Source organism: Gouania willdenowi, chromosome 15 (assembly GCF_900634775.1).
Source record: "Gouania willdenowi chromosome 15, fGouWil2.1, whole genome shotgun sequence".
NCBI classification, from domain to species: domain Eukaryota; kingdom Metazoa; phylum Chordata; class Actinopteri; order Blenniiformes; family Gobiesocidae; genus Gouania; species Gouania willdenowi.
The window spans coordinates 10,864,844-10,880,506 of NC_041058.1; the positions used below are offsets into that span (position 1 = coordinate 10,864,844).

Here is a 15,663-nt window from a genome sequence, read left to right on the forward strand (position 1 = left end):
TATTTTATGGCTAAATCTAAATGTAAATGCAAATTTAAATGTGTCGATTTAATATTTAGAAAATATTCAATCATTTAGGAAGCCACGCCCATTTCCAGTGGTCTCAAATTACAAGGCCCCGCCCACTTAGAAATTATGACCCCACAGGGTGCGCTACAGTATGTAAATTTGGGGCACCTGCAGAAATGTTATGTTTTATTTTGTGTGTTTTTAGTAAAGGGTAAACAAAAATTACCGTACTTGAATAAACACAACCACAGAGTTCACTAAAACGATGTATTTAAGACTGAAATTTAGGTCAAGCAAAACAGTTTTTCACAGACATTTAAAACAACAACTTAAATTTGAATTTTTTGGATGTGAGTGTGCATTGCTTATAGCTATGGTATTACCACAAATATCTATCAGGGCCTGTTTAAACACAAATAATTTAATAACAAGTACAGAAAGTAATTATTGCTATCAATTTTTTTTTTTTTACATATACATACACATTTTCTTAATGGGTTTAGTTGACAATTGTCTCAGGCCTATGATGTATAATAACGATCATATCAATGCGCTTTCAAGTCAATCATCAAAGAATAGATAAAAAAAAAAGTGCACAAGTGACATCTGTGTGATACATTTTCTACACAAAAGAACCAGAAGAAAAAAAAAAAATCTGCCCATGACATATTAGTAAAGCATCCCAGCAGACAAGTTCCTTCTTTTAAACGACAAACACAAACAATGTTTCCTGGCAAACACAAACCTTCCTCCTCTTGTCACTGTGCTTTTGACAGTTGGGCAAATCTGCCGTTTGTTTTGAAGGCATTTTGGTTCTGTAACAGAAGCAAAAAAAACAAACCTCTCAACTCTGCACATCAAAGATACAAATGCACCTGTGAATAAAATCACAGCAAATGGTAAAAATTCCAGACTGGTGGGTCCCTTACACCAAAGCGGTGGGATTCAAAGTGTGTGATTTAATATTCATGTATTGCAAGGCTTTGGTGGTTGAATGCTTGTTTTGAGAGATGTGTCTTTTGTCCTTGGGAGATGGATTGATATTCCACCAAGCAACTGTACTTTCATGTACTTGTGGTGATTCCTTGATGTAAAACATCACGCACTTTGCATCTTATGGCACATTCAGTGCACACTTATGACTGAGGCACCTTATTTCAGCCTGCGCTCCTAAGATTGCACTCAGCTGTGAAGTATTCAAAACCTGGCTGCTATTCAGACAACACTAATGAGATATTTTTGATTAAGAAGTGATGGTGGCTTCTGCACAGATGAGTATTATTTCAGCTTCTCCACCTGTCAAGGCACCTGCAAGAACCAAACATGAGCAAACAGTGCATTCTTCTTTGATCTGCTCCCTTTTAAACAAAACTACTGCAAATTCAATTCATAAGTTATGCTTCCTTTGATCAATTAGATTTTATTAACTAGTTTAATTCAGAATTTATTTATTACAATGAAGATCTTAGCCAAAAAGTCATCCACTTACATGGAAAAGAGCAAATGCAACATTAATGTGCCCTAGTTTGCAGCTCCACATATAAATGATTATATATAAATGATAAAATATGTGAGTATATCAGTCACTGTAGGATTTTTACTTAAATTTTGTGGAATAATTTGAAGAAAATTTTGAAAAAATGTAGAGTTCTTTCAACAATTTGAGATTAAAAATGACTGCCGTCAGGTGATATAAGAAGTAGAAAACTGAGCTCTGCAAACATTGTGGATTTAAATTGCATTTTTGTCTTGGAGGGGCTGAGATATATACAACTGAATTAGTTGGTTATTTACAAATGTTTCATGTTTTTTTTCTATAATTTTGTTTATTTCAGATTTTAGCCAAAAAGTCATCCCTTTATGCCAGGGGTGTCAAAACTCATTTTAGTTCAGGGACCAAATACAGCAAATGAACTTAACTTAAACATAAATTAATAATGTTCCCTATAGTTTGCACTTCCTTTTTTACTGCATTTTAGTTGAACTAGAATTAGATTTCACAAGTGAATGTATAGATATACAGTTGTTTATGATTGTGTGTTGTTTTATTTTATGTTTTAAAAAAAAATAATATAATAATTAAAAAAATTCAAAAATCTATTTTAAATTTTCAGAAATTTCAGCCCACATGGGGTCCTGACCCAAGGTTGAAAAACACTAACTTAGTGGCTCATGAATAGATTTTTTTTCTATAGTTTTTATCATTTCTGGACCAGACACTTTAGATCGACACTTTATTTGTTAATTTTCAACTATCTCTCTCTCTCTCTCAAGTACCCCTGTAGTGCCATTGCGTACCCCTAGGGGTACACATACCCCCATTTGAAAAAAACTGCCCTAAAGGGCCAGATTTGGCCTCCGGGCCTTGCGTTTAACTCATGACTTATGCCGTTGTGCTTGATTGTTTTGGGAAAAGGTACAGTATAGGCTGATAGCCATCCAAAGTGTAATCATTAGTATCCATACACCTTTGTCATCTGCACCTGCATCCCTGGATCAGTTTTTGCCCACAATGAGAGAAACAATCGCCAAGTAAAACCTCAAAGGGCTCCGACTCCACATGGACACTTCACTATATTTAAAACCAAACAAACTCCTTCAAGGTCAGAGCGGAGCTGTCTGCAGATCATCTTATTATAATAGTGAAAGGGAAGCTATGGGAAGACATTCCCACTCCCCAGTGAGTGATTCAAGAAAGAAAGCAGCTGGTCAAAGCATTCTCCCGAGAACACATCAGCCGTCGGAGAGAGTGAGTCAAAGATACTCTTCACTCAAGTGCTTTTCTCTGAGCTCAGGGCTCTCAGTCACTCCCACGCTCCCCCCTTCCTGTGCATAAGCGACACACACTAAGTTGGACTTACTCTGATAGTTGACGAAACCTGAGATAAGTCGAAAAGACAGAGTCAAAGGAAATGTTGTGTGCCAGATCTTTTCCTGCAATCAATCACTGAATGACAGAAGATTAACAAACAGGAAAGTAAATCAACAAGTACAACAAATCAATATGAAAAAGCGAGATAGTCATCTGGCAAAGCTTTTGGCTCAAAGTAACCCCTGACCTATACGTGCAAAGACCAATGGCCAATCACCAGAGAATGGAGCAAGCTGTCTTTGCCTTTTTGCCCATCCATCCATCCATCTATCCATCCATCCATCCATCCATCCATTTTCTGATCCGCTTTCTCCTTTTTAAGCCTGGTGCCAACTCTAGCTCTCATCCAGCAGGGGTTACACCCTTGACAGGGTGCCAGTCCATCACAGCATCCCTTCCTGATTTCCTTGCCTTTTGTAATTTTATCCAGTCGTTATCTCGCTCCTCTTCCTCCTCCTTGGCATGGGACGTAGCTTCTCTCTTCATGCTGAAGGCGTTCAAAAGAACTTCTCACTACACACCACCAAATACAGCCGAAGAAATCCATTTATTATTTCTATCTATTTTCACAAAAGCAACATTAGAAGTAAAACCAAGATGTCTGTCTGTTCTAGGGGTTAAATTGTGGAATTATGTCGATAAAGAAATAAAAAGGAGTGACACGCTATTTATTCTCCAAAGGAAAATGTCACAATATATTTTAGAGAGTTATGTGAAGCAGTAGAAATATGTTTGTGTTCTCTGTTAAAGGCAACTCAAATGTACTTTCTTTTGTGTGTATTATTGAGAAAGGTAACTTGAATGTTATGGTTTGTATTTTTAAATTGTGATTTATGCTTGAATATTTTTTTCTTCGACTGAAACAAACAAAGAAACTGAAACTGATGCTGTGCCTCAGCTCTATACGTATACTTACTTATACCTACGCAAATTTCCTAATGCACAAAACAAATCATGCAGTATATGAAATTATAAATCACCAGCTAAACTTTACTAATAGTAAAACCTCTTTTTGAATCACTGAAACTTGTATATTGAACTGCCAACCTTGAAACTGCAAGCGCCTGGAACATTGAGATATAAGATAGACAAAACACCTCCATGCTGTCACCTTCCTCCTAACTATAAACCAGAACAAGGTGAGAGTACTAAAAGAATTGAATAACGTGAATATTTTTTGTGGAGTGGATTTAAAAAAACAAAAGTTTTAACTCGAAATATATACTGTCTTTCAGTTTACTAAAATCTTAATAACCAACTCTAATTTAGTATCCTAATTAATTTATTTTTTGAGTTTGACTTAACTTTAAAAATATACTTTCAGTTTACTTAAAATGATATCTTGATACCTAAAAGTATACCCAACTCTGATTTATTATCCTTTAGAGCAGCGATTCTCAACTGGTGGGTCGGGACCCAAAAGTGGGTCGCAGACCTGTACTGGGTGGGTCGCGGAAAGCTGGTCAAAAGTAAATAAATACGTAATGTCTCTCATGCTGGACTTGTTTTTTATTTTGAAAGAAACTTTGGACAGGGACATTTATTGATTTGTTAAAAAAAAAAAGGAATACAAATGTGTTTTGGTTGGTTGAATTCTAAAAAAAAGTGGGTTGCAATTCAATGCCGTGGCAAAACGTGAGTCCCAGGGTGACACCAGTTGAGAACCACTGCTTTAGAGTTTGACTAAGACCTGAACTCTCTCAAAGGTATACCGTACCTGCTTGTGTGTGCATTAAATGATGCATTTGTGCTGTAATTACAGTTTCTGAAAGGGCATATACGCCATTCGACGCGATTTCCTAAATGACCTCTAAAGTGTTCAAACCCTGTTGCCTTGTCATTATGACAACACGTTATTGCATTAAACGACTGAAAAGTGCAAATGCATTTTGCTGTAGATACATGTCAGAGGGATGACAATCCAGACAGGCTATGTTGCATACGGTAACGCCTAAATAACTTTGCCCGGTCACATTTTAATTCAATGAAAAGATGTATCCAAAATGTGACTGATAGTGTACTGTATGTACACAACAATATTTTGACAATATTACTTGGCTATAGATACAAAATTGACTTTTGGCAGCTTGCATGTTCGGGGCAATGTGCACGAAACTGATGTTATCTGAGTTCACTGGAGTCCAAAACACAGGAACACAAACTATCATTTTGAGCATTGAGTGCAAAACTGATATCACCGTCCGAGTCCCTTCATATCAAACAGTTTAGTGTTATGAGGAAAAATGTGGGAAGCAGGGACGTCACTGCATTCAACCGTTTGCTCATATATGATCAAATTAATGACATATATTAACATAATAATATTGATCCAATTCTATTTAAAACTATTATTTATTCAAACTCTTATTTAGTTACAATGTTCTTCAACTTCATATAGCTGCTTTTGAGTTTCTAGGTTTATGAGTTTTTCTACTGTATTTATATTTTTTAATATGGGACTCAGTACATAATTTTGTTCACACATAAATGACTATTAAAAAAAAAATCCTTGAATTACCTTAAGTTAGTAATACTGTTCAGTTAAAACCTGTTATGATTCTTAACATTAGCATTCAATCTTATGTTTTTATAATGTGTCATTTTGTATTGAATAATCAGAGATTCTGAATGACTATTTTAGTGGGATGTAGACATTACAGGAGATGAATTCCTCTATAGTGTGTTCTGTTATAGCCGACTTGAGTTGTGTTGAAATTAAATAAGATAAGCCATTAGCTTGATCAGTTGAAAACTACCGATTAACTGCTTTTTTAAGAATTCATCTTAGTTGGGAACATCACATGATTATAAAAAGGTATTTTCAAAACATTTTACTTTATTAATACAGATTGGAACTTTATTTATTTAGAGACAATACAAAGTTTCAATAATAGTTATTTTATCCTTACTTTTGCACTGAATAAAAACAGATATTTTTCTCTGACTATTTTTCTTAACCTTGCATATTATTGTGGGGTTTTGGGCCATTTTTCACACAACTGAGGCCCACACAGTGCATCATGTAGATAGGTCTCCATCTGCTGGCAAGAATGTGAACTACATAAGACCACATAAAGGTGATTGACTAATATCCAATAACTATAACTGTGCCACTGAAATACAGCACTTACTGTATCTACATAATGGGATGTTAAGGTTGTATAAGAAAAAGCAAGTATTCTAAGCAGCAATCCTGAGAAATTCCAGCCTCCTTTTTTTTCCACCCCAGTTTTTGTTGACAGACGTACGTTCACATATAAGATGTAAATCACAAACACCAAAAAATAACCCCCAAAACGTCATTGTAAATTAGCAAATTAGGTCTTTATTTGAGCCTCCTTAAACTTCTTAAGGACAGTTTCTGTCACCAGGAAATGAACAGCAGGAATTGTTGGAGCTTTAAGTGTTAATTTGTTGCTTTCTTTTACACTTGAAGGATCAGAACCATCTTTTCCAAACCACATAAATTGCTCTTTTGCCTGTGCAAACGATGCTTTTGCAGACTTTTCATGGTGGTTATGTGGAAATCGCCTGGAAGCCGATGGACAATCCACAGCTTGTTTTTCCATAAAGTCTGCCTGGTAGATGGTAAAACTCCCACCTGTCATTTCTGCACGGCTATCACTGCCTTCTTGGCCAATAAAGAAATGAGAGTTGTGCTGTCTGCGATCATCAGGACACCTTTTCCGGCCCACGCCCTGAATGATAAGAAATATGAAAAGTTTCCTTTAAGTTTGATGTACATAACTGAGCAATAGCATCTACTGCAGCCATGGGCCGCATACGGCCCTCAGTGTAGTTATTTGTGGCCCACAAAGCACAGCCCCAAAAATTGTAATTCAAGAAGTTGGAAGGAATATGAAGCCCAACATAATACACAAATGCACAAAGCACACAAAAACACACAGAAAAATTAAAAAAAAAAAATACACAAAATGACTCATAAAACATAAAAAGGCAAAATGACTACAAAACAACCACACAATACAGAAGTAATTAGCCTTTATTTAGTCAGGAGAACCACATTGATATTAATAATCTCTTTTACAAGTGTGTCCTGGCAGCAGTACATAAAAAAAGTTTTTCAGTGTCAAAATAATACTAAAATATCCTTAAAACAAAGAATAGCTCCAAAGACACACCAACTGTTAACAAAATTTCACAAAATGACAGGAAAATACAGGAAACTACAACAAAAATAAAAAGTGACCTTAAAAATGCACAAATCGACAACGAAAATGCAGCGAATGACAGAAAAATACACAAAATTACACCAAGAATACACACACACAAAAAAAGAAAAAATACATATGACTCCAAAAACACAACAAAACATGAAAATCACAAAGACAAAACCCTTTCCCCCCCTGTATTAATGCTCAGATTGGTCATTATTCTAAATGCTGACATGAATGTTATGACCATTTGCCCATCCCTGATCTATTGCATGCGTACCTGTGAGAAGACAGCAACGTTGTCTCTGATTGCATATTTATTATCATGGTCTGAGAAAGGAAAATCTCTGGACTCCTGCAAAAGTTTTCACATGGAAAGCCAATTGAGTACGCAAAATAAAACGTACTATTTGAGGCTTCACACTATGACTATAAAGTAGGGATATCAATGCTAAACATTGTGTTACCTAAACACAAACCTCCAGATCTTTACACTTAGGATACCGCACAAAGTGCAGAGCCTGGGGTGATGATGATTCAACCTGGGTCAGCATAGCCCCAGTGCTTGTACACGACTCCCGAACCCTTGCCTCTTTTTCTGGTAAGACTCGGTGTGTAAACTGGAACAAGGACCAAAGTTACTCAGCATTTGTCGTGATCAATGGAATCGTATAAATATTCCTTTTCTTACCCATTTGCCTCCATTATCGACAGAAAAATGCTTCTTTCCACTTTTCACCATGGTGTAACTCCTCTGGATGCTGGGGCTTTAGAATAGTGTCGCCAGTAAAACAACTTAACTCGTCAGGTCACTATGGAAACGTGGAGCTGACAAAAACAAAAAGCCTGAAATCTGATTCGTCTGCCACGGAGATGAAAACACAACAAAACCTATTGCGTCTCAAAACAAATTCCAACACGGAACATTTCATTAGAAATACACGATTCATTGGTGCAGGACAGAAATGCATTATGCAGTTCATAAGAAATTACACAATACTAGTGCAGTGCCCGTAGGAAGTATGTATCGCTATCGAAAAAAAGTGGGAGGTTAAGGAGCTTTTGCTTTTTTAGCCATTGGGAAAAAGCAAAAACAAACGTTTTGAAGGCTAAATCTGGTTAGATTTCTGTTTTGAGGATAATTACAGGGCATGTACGTATGGTCGAATATTGTAATAAGTATGAATTTGTTATCCATCATGGTTATGCTGTTGCATTGGTGTTAAACACAAACCCTTGGTATGTTTAAACAAACATGGTAAGTTTTGAATAATTCATTTTAAGACAGATATTGATAAGGTAGATAGAGAATGACGGCTGTCGTAGCACAGTGATGATTTTATAAAATGAGAAATTGTTCAGTAACGGTGAAGGTTAGTGTTGGCGAGGGTCATTTAAAGGACGGACGGTTCTTCTGGCAAGCAGGCTCGTCCTTACTCTTCTGTTTGGCCGTGAGGTGGGGTATGTGTGGCGGGTCCCACACACACACACAGAGAGAGAGAGAAACACTTCACTCCCACATTCACATACACAACCTGTTTCTTCACCGTCTCCTCTGGCCCCCTCCCCTCCTCCCTCCCTGCAGAGGCAGCAGGAGGCGAACCTTAAGGGCAGCGCCATCCTGTGGCTGATCCTAAAGACCCATTCCCTGTGCCAACGTGCTGTTGTATTAAATTGAATGTTGTTTGTTGGTTTTTGTCGCAATGTTTTTTTTAACCTCTTCTTCCAACCCATTATTTAATATTTCTCATCTAAGAAACAGAGTGCTGCCCACTGTATTCCTGTACTTGTCCCCGCATGTGATATGTTATCGTCTTTCATGTTTCTTGGTCGGAATGCATCTGAAACTGAATTGCCCCTCGGAGAAAAATAAAGTTTTCTGAATATGAATAACATTTAAGACACTTTTAGTCCCTCCTATCTCCTTTCCTATCCACTGTTCTTTAACCCCTGGAAGTCTTTAAGTGGTGGCCGTGATAAAAGAGCGTTTCAATTTTCTTTAAACTGAGGAAAGGATATGGGGCAGTCGGATTAGTACGTCACCTAGTGGAAGTGTGTCTGATCTCAAAACAAAGTGATCACCTTATCCTAGCTCCTCTCCTTACACCTTTCCTTAACCCCGTGACGTCATCCACGGGGTTAAGGCGCGAATGTGACTGTGCTTACTCCTCTTCCGGTGGACAATTTTATGAAATAATTAATTAACGGCATCAGTGCAGTCCAAACAAATCCGATGTTGCACACCTATGAACCAAGCAGTAGCCATGTTGAAAGTCTCAGCTCTGTCTGTCCCCGAACCACAGAGATTTCTTGCTTTATGGTCACAAAGTTAGCAGATTTTCAGAAAACAAAGACCTTCTAATCTACATATATCTATTTACCCTTTTAACAACCCACAGCCTGAATATAACACATTACATTAAAGCTAAGTCCAGGAATTAGATGAATTTATATTGTATTTCTAAGTGAAAACATAGGAGATGTGACTGTTTTCATAAAGCTTTTATTTTGTAATTGCAAAATAAATTAAAAAATCTTGTCAAACGTGCTTCAAAAATACTGTAAAACTGAGGAAGTTGATTCAGTGGGTCAAAATGCTATAGAATATACACAAAGAGGATATAAATGAAAACATTTTAAAACTAGTCCAAATGGAGTCTGTCTAATATGGGATAAAATAAAACAAATACAAGCAGCAAATGTTATTTAATAAATATAAAAGTTGGTTCTTGATTTTCTATGATAGTTTGCAGCAGAGACGAGGCTTCACGCTCAGAGTTCCTGAGGAGCATCGGTGGTACTGTTGATGCCTGAAGACATGACGACAAGAAAAAACCAGAGTTCATTAGAAAATTGCACTTCTTTTAGCCTTGAACAACACAAAGCTTCAACAAAACAAGAGAACTTAAAATCAAAACAAAGGTAACTTCTCTTTTTATTATAGTTTTCATTCAGATATGATTATAGCTGCTTGGTGAAAAGGTAAACAAAGGTTACAAGCAAAAACTAATTTCTTCCTTTAAGCTTCCATTTGCTTAACACAAAGTCTTGCATCAAAAAATGTGTTAGTCGCTGATCATTTTAGACGACTTGATTAAAAGGCCATATTTCTTCTCTCAGTTCATTTTTAGCAAAATGTAGCTACTATTTTAAATTAGAACTTCCTTTAGCGTGTGAACTGTAAAACCTCTTTGGAAAGCCAAAGCCTTAAGACACCCAAGAGCGTTTTTTGTTAAGGCAGCTTTTATGTTCAAAATTTTTAAGAGTCGGCCATCTGTTAACAATAATATCAAATAATGTAGAGATAACGTGTTCTTACTTGTGTCAGATGAAAATGGTTCTTTTACAAACGTGTTGTCTTCAGAGGGAGTTCTGGTTTCTTTTTTCAGCTGCTTTTTCATCTGTTTGGTCAAATGGTGCCACCTACAAAAACATAAAGCAACATATTATCACAGTCACAGAGAATTTCATCTGTTTGTATTCACACAGAGATCACAGTGATTTATTCCCACCTTTCCTGTGTATCATTGTATCTATTCAGCCTTTCTGCGTCCTCACTCTTTTCCTCCATCCATCGTTGTAAAAGTCTTTCTTTCTCTGTACACGCCTGCTCCAGCGCTTCCGTTAGTCTGGCCCGTTCCTCACGCAAAGTCGTCAACTCTTTGGTTTGACACTCTACCATATACTCCAACTCTGACAGGCTCTCTTTCAGGCTTTTGCTTCCTTTGGCTAAAGCCAGTGCCTCTTGACGGTGCAGGGAGGCACTGAAATATCCAATACTTACGTTATCTTATAATGTAGTTCCATTACTAAAGCCTCAAAATGTTGGATGTGAGGTGAATATTTTTTAAACCCAGCACAAAACCCCAAAGAAGAATTATTTAAAGCATTTAAAAAACATGTTAAGATTCAGAAAATAACCAAACAGTCACACTAAGTCAAATATTCTATAAAATCAGGTTTAATTTAAATGCTGTTGGACTAATAATTTTGAATTACCGTGATTGCCAGTAGCGCAGTTCAGCCTCTTTCAGATTGAGGGCCACGGTCAGGTCAGAAACAGTCTGAGACAACTGTGGAGGTAAACAGACTGATTGAGGTTAAAAGGTCTTATACTGCCTCAGAGAAGCCCAGCCAATGATGACAGAGGGTGAAATTCAAGGTTTAAATCAGAATGAAGCATGTGCCTAAAACTTTAAAACATTCTGCAACGCCTAACTTTTTAGGGATAATGTCAGATGAACCAAAAGCAAACTCCTTTTGCTGAGCGTCGAACTAAAAATCTATAAATCAATGTACTTTTAAATGGGTTATGACTCTGAACGTTTGGAAGCTGAAACAGTATTCCATGAAATGATAAAACGCAGTCAAGCTTTGTGCAACTTTATAGCATTTAAGCTATATATGCAAACAGGAAAAAGGTAAAATACAAATATAATATAAAAAACACAAACAATTTAGATTTAAAATGTACAAAGACTTATTTAATAAATACGTTTCAACAGTGAACAGAATATCTAATGGTTTATATTTTGGATTATGTAGGTAGTGACGTTATTAACATGGACAGCAGGGGACATGACATTAGGATAGGATATTAGTTTAAACTCACCTTCTTTCCCACATGTTCACTCTCTTTCAGTTGAAGTTGGAGAACTGCAGTGTTACGTCCTTCTACTGGGTGATTTTCAAAGCTGAAATAATAATAACAATAATAATAATAATAATAATAATAATAATAATAATAATAATAATAATAGACAAAAGAAGCAGTTAAAGCTGTAAATCACTGACCACAAAGAGAGTGCCAGAGCTAGAATAATAATAAAAAAAGGTGTAAAACTACACAAAGTTAAATCCTTTAATTGATCATAAAATACTGTAAATATACAGTAGTTGAGAATGGGTTTACTGCAGTGTTACAAATATATACATCAGAGGAAATAACTAAGTATTGAGAGCATCCACACAGGTAGATATATTTGTAATGTGACTATTTACGCCAAATTTTCAGATATATGTTACTAAACAAACAATTAATTCATAAAATGAATGTGTAAGTAAATACAGTTACATGTAAAAACAGGATAAAGATTTATTTATTTTTTTTAATTAAAAACATCAAAGAAAAGATGGGGCTATAATTCAATTAAATGCAAAAAAGCAGCAGCTGAAATAGTCAGTAACGTCCCATAATCAATATCAGGTTTAGTTTGAAAATTATTTCTAATTACTAATCAGGGTGTCAAATCAGTTGTTTCTAATGAAGGGTGAATTTTGCAAAAACAAATGTCATTACCAACAAAAGCTTTAAAGTTTTTTTTTTATTTACTTCCGGTGTTCAAAATCAATTTCCTTTGTAAAAAACAAAAAAACCTAATGAACTAATGGAGTGAAATAACTCTTCAACATCATGAGAGAAAAGTAAGTGTTGCTTTTCATGCTTTCTGCATTAAGTAAAGAACTGTTTAAAAATATATACAGTATGACATTTAAAAATAAAATAAATATATAGACTTTATAGGTAAATCGGCATTTCTAACCTTTTGGATTGAACATCTTCCAAAATCTGTTGACGCATTTCCAATCGCTCCTCCATTTGAGACACTGCAAGATAATAATGATCAGCATCCTTAGTTTTTACAGTATTCCAATGGTCACAGGTTACAAAGTCATATGAAATAGAAACTTCATCTTACAGATTGTGAAAATACCAACAAACGGGAGTCGTTCCCTCGTGTCTCTGCGCTGCAATCGATCACACACGTGTCTTTTCCACGTTGCCATTGTTTAATAAAAATGCTAATAATAATAATAATAATTCTAAATCTATAAAATGCAACTGTGTCCAAATCCTAGCAGGGTGACAACGTTTCGTATTTGTTTGCAGCCAAAGTAAAACGTGGTTGTCATCCACAATTTCACCATTAGGTTTCACAGCCCCACCCTTAATCAGCAGCTCAACACCCCCCTGCTGGATAATATAATATAATATAATATAATATAATATAATATAATATAATATAATATAATATAATATAATATAATATAATATAATATATAATATAATAATGTAATGTAATGTAATGTATGTAATACTACAATACAATACAATACATATATCTAATTTATAATCTCATTAATATAACATTAATATAACATAATATAATATAATATAATATAATATATATAATCTAATAATATAATCTATAATATATATAATATAGTATAATATAATATAATATAATTAATACAATACAATACAATATATAATATAATATAATATAATATAATATAATATAATATAACATAACATAACATAATATAATATAATATAATATAATGTAATGTAATGTAATGTAATGTAATATAATATAATATAATATATATAATATAATATAATATAATTAATACAATACAATACAATATATAACATAATATAATATAATATATATAATATAATATAATATAATATAATGTAATGTAATGTAATATAATATAATATAATATAATATAATATAATATAATATAATGTAATGAAAAAAAAGTTCTTTTTTAAATTAAATTCTTCCAACTATTTCTAAATAGTTGGAAGAATTTAATGTTCAATGTTAAAATTGAATCAAAAGATTTATAATTTTCTTGTCTTTTTAATTCCTCTTGTGAATAAAAGCCTGAAAGTCATTTTATTTTTATTCAACTCAAAACTGTCCAAATGATTTATAAAGCATGTAAAGGTTCACTTCCAAAAGGGTTGCAGAAAAGATTATTAGAGAGAGAAGGGGAATATAATTTAGGAGGAAAACTGCATTTCAACATCCAATATGCTAGAACAACAGTGAAAAAGAAGAGTATAACAATAGCAGGGGTTGAATTATGGAACTGCCTAAAGGATGAAATAAAACAAAGCACCAACATGAACCAGTTTAAAAAGCTTTTTAAATCATATATTGTTAGTAAGTATAAGAAAGAAGAGCAATAATTTTACCTAGGACAGCATTAATATATGATGTGTATATCATGGTATAAAATATATGAATATTTAAACATAATAAAAGTTTTTTTTTTATTAATTTATATAATGCCACTCTAAATTTAATTGATGAAATTTGTGTTATAAATATGAAATAGTATAATATTATTATGTATATATCATATACATTCTTATGTACAGTATGTATGTATGCTTGATGTGAATGTATGGACTGTATATATAAAACTTGTGCAGAATATATATTGAATGTATATTGTGAAAATATTAATGTTATTTTTTGTGTATGATATTATGTAGAGAATCTTGTTTTGTTTTGTTGTGATGGGGTAAGTATGTATAAGCTTTGCTTCAACCTTTCAGCTGAAGAATTGGACAATTGAGTGTTTGTTCTGTACTTTTTTTTGTTGGTGAAGACCGCCGAAATAAAATTCAAATAAGATTTAAATAAAATAAAATAAATAAATTCAAATACATCTTCTTTGCGACTGCCAGAGCCGTTTAGAGAGAGAGTTGTCACAAAAAAAGCAGGCAAACTAGCTGTTTACGCTCATCTTTAAAACTAATTTACGAAAATTAAATAAAAATTATGGAACTACCTAAACATATATTGTATATACACATACATATGACGGTGTACTGTATGAATATTGTAAATTAATGCAGTTATTGACGACAAATTACCGAAAATTCTGGAATCCTGGAACTATTTAAGTCTACATGAATCACGTGACCGTAAAGCGAGTTCTCCACTTTTCCAGGAATTACTGTCACAAGTACTTCCGGTTCAATCCTTCGTTTTTATTTTACTCAATCAACTAAAACATAAAAATACAAAAATCACAACTAACATTTTGAATATAAGTAAAATTAAAAAAACAATCATTGCCAATTTCCCTTTCAAACAAATACACATATGAGGTTTTTGAACGTAGACATTATATAGGTAGACGCCGCATCGTCTGCTGCAGCTCATTAGAGCGGTACGTCTATAGGGCGGCCATCTTGGAACGGTGGCAATCTCCCCTACAGTGCATTACATCTATAGAGGAAAGATGTATTTACACAAATGAAGTTGTCATTAATTGCTCAAATCTCAAGCAAATTTCACGGGGTTTATTTGTAGATAGATAGATAGATAGATAGATAGATAGATAGATAGATAGATAGATACACATAAATAGAACCCAGAAAACATTCAGATGCGCTCAGGTTTTTATAGACAACATTGCTTCAGGCTATACATTGCATTTAAATTAAAAAAAGTATTACAGTGAAAAAATGTGATCGATTTGCACAGCTGTAAAGCTCACCAAAAATGTATTTCTCAACAGCTTTCACTATACATTGCATTTGACAGTTATTATTATTATTATTATTGTATAATTGTACTACTACTGTATTATTGTTATTGCTATTCTTATAATTATCATTATATTATCATATTATTCTATTGTTTTTATTATTAATATTATATATTATAGTTACTGGTATTCTCATTGTATTATTATTATTATTATTATTATTATTATTATTATTATTATTATTATTATTATTATTATTACCATAACTATTATTACTGTCACTATTATCATTATATCCCTGCCATCCATTAC

At 33.9% G+C, this 15,663-nt stretch overlaps 2 protein-coding genes across 2 annotated transcripts in view; both read right to left on the reverse strand.

The window, feature by feature from the left end:
- LOC114476921 (putative pre-mRNA-splicing factor ATP-dependent RNA helicase DHX32) overlaps positions 1–7,761 on the reverse strand; it is a 47,128-nt gene extending 39,367 nt beyond the window's left edge. Inside the window, exon 1 of the mRNA XM_028468936.1 lies at positions 7,748–7,761. Coding sequence (XP_028324737.1) covers positions 7,748–7,761 — 14 coding nt within the window. The remainder of the gene's footprint in view (positions 1–7,747) is intronic.
- Positions 7,762–9,774: 2,013 nt separating this feature from the next.
- On the reverse strand, positions 9,775–12,812 carry LOC114477342 (autophagy-related protein 16). The gene is made up of 7 exons (XM_028469639.1): positions 12,756–12,812; positions 12,600–12,663; positions 11,669–11,750; positions 11,056–11,129; positions 10,569–10,820; positions 10,376–10,479; positions 9,775–9,866 (listed from the first exon to the last, which is right to left on the reverse strand). Exons 2-7 carry the CDS (start codon positions 12,653–12,655, stop codon positions 9,829–9,831), a joined length of 606 nt encoding a protein of 201 aa, XP_028325440.1. The 5' UTR covers positions 12,656–12,663; positions 12,756–12,812; the 3' UTR covers positions 9,775–9,828.
- Between the last annotated feature and the right edge of the window lie 2,851 nt (positions 12,813–15,663).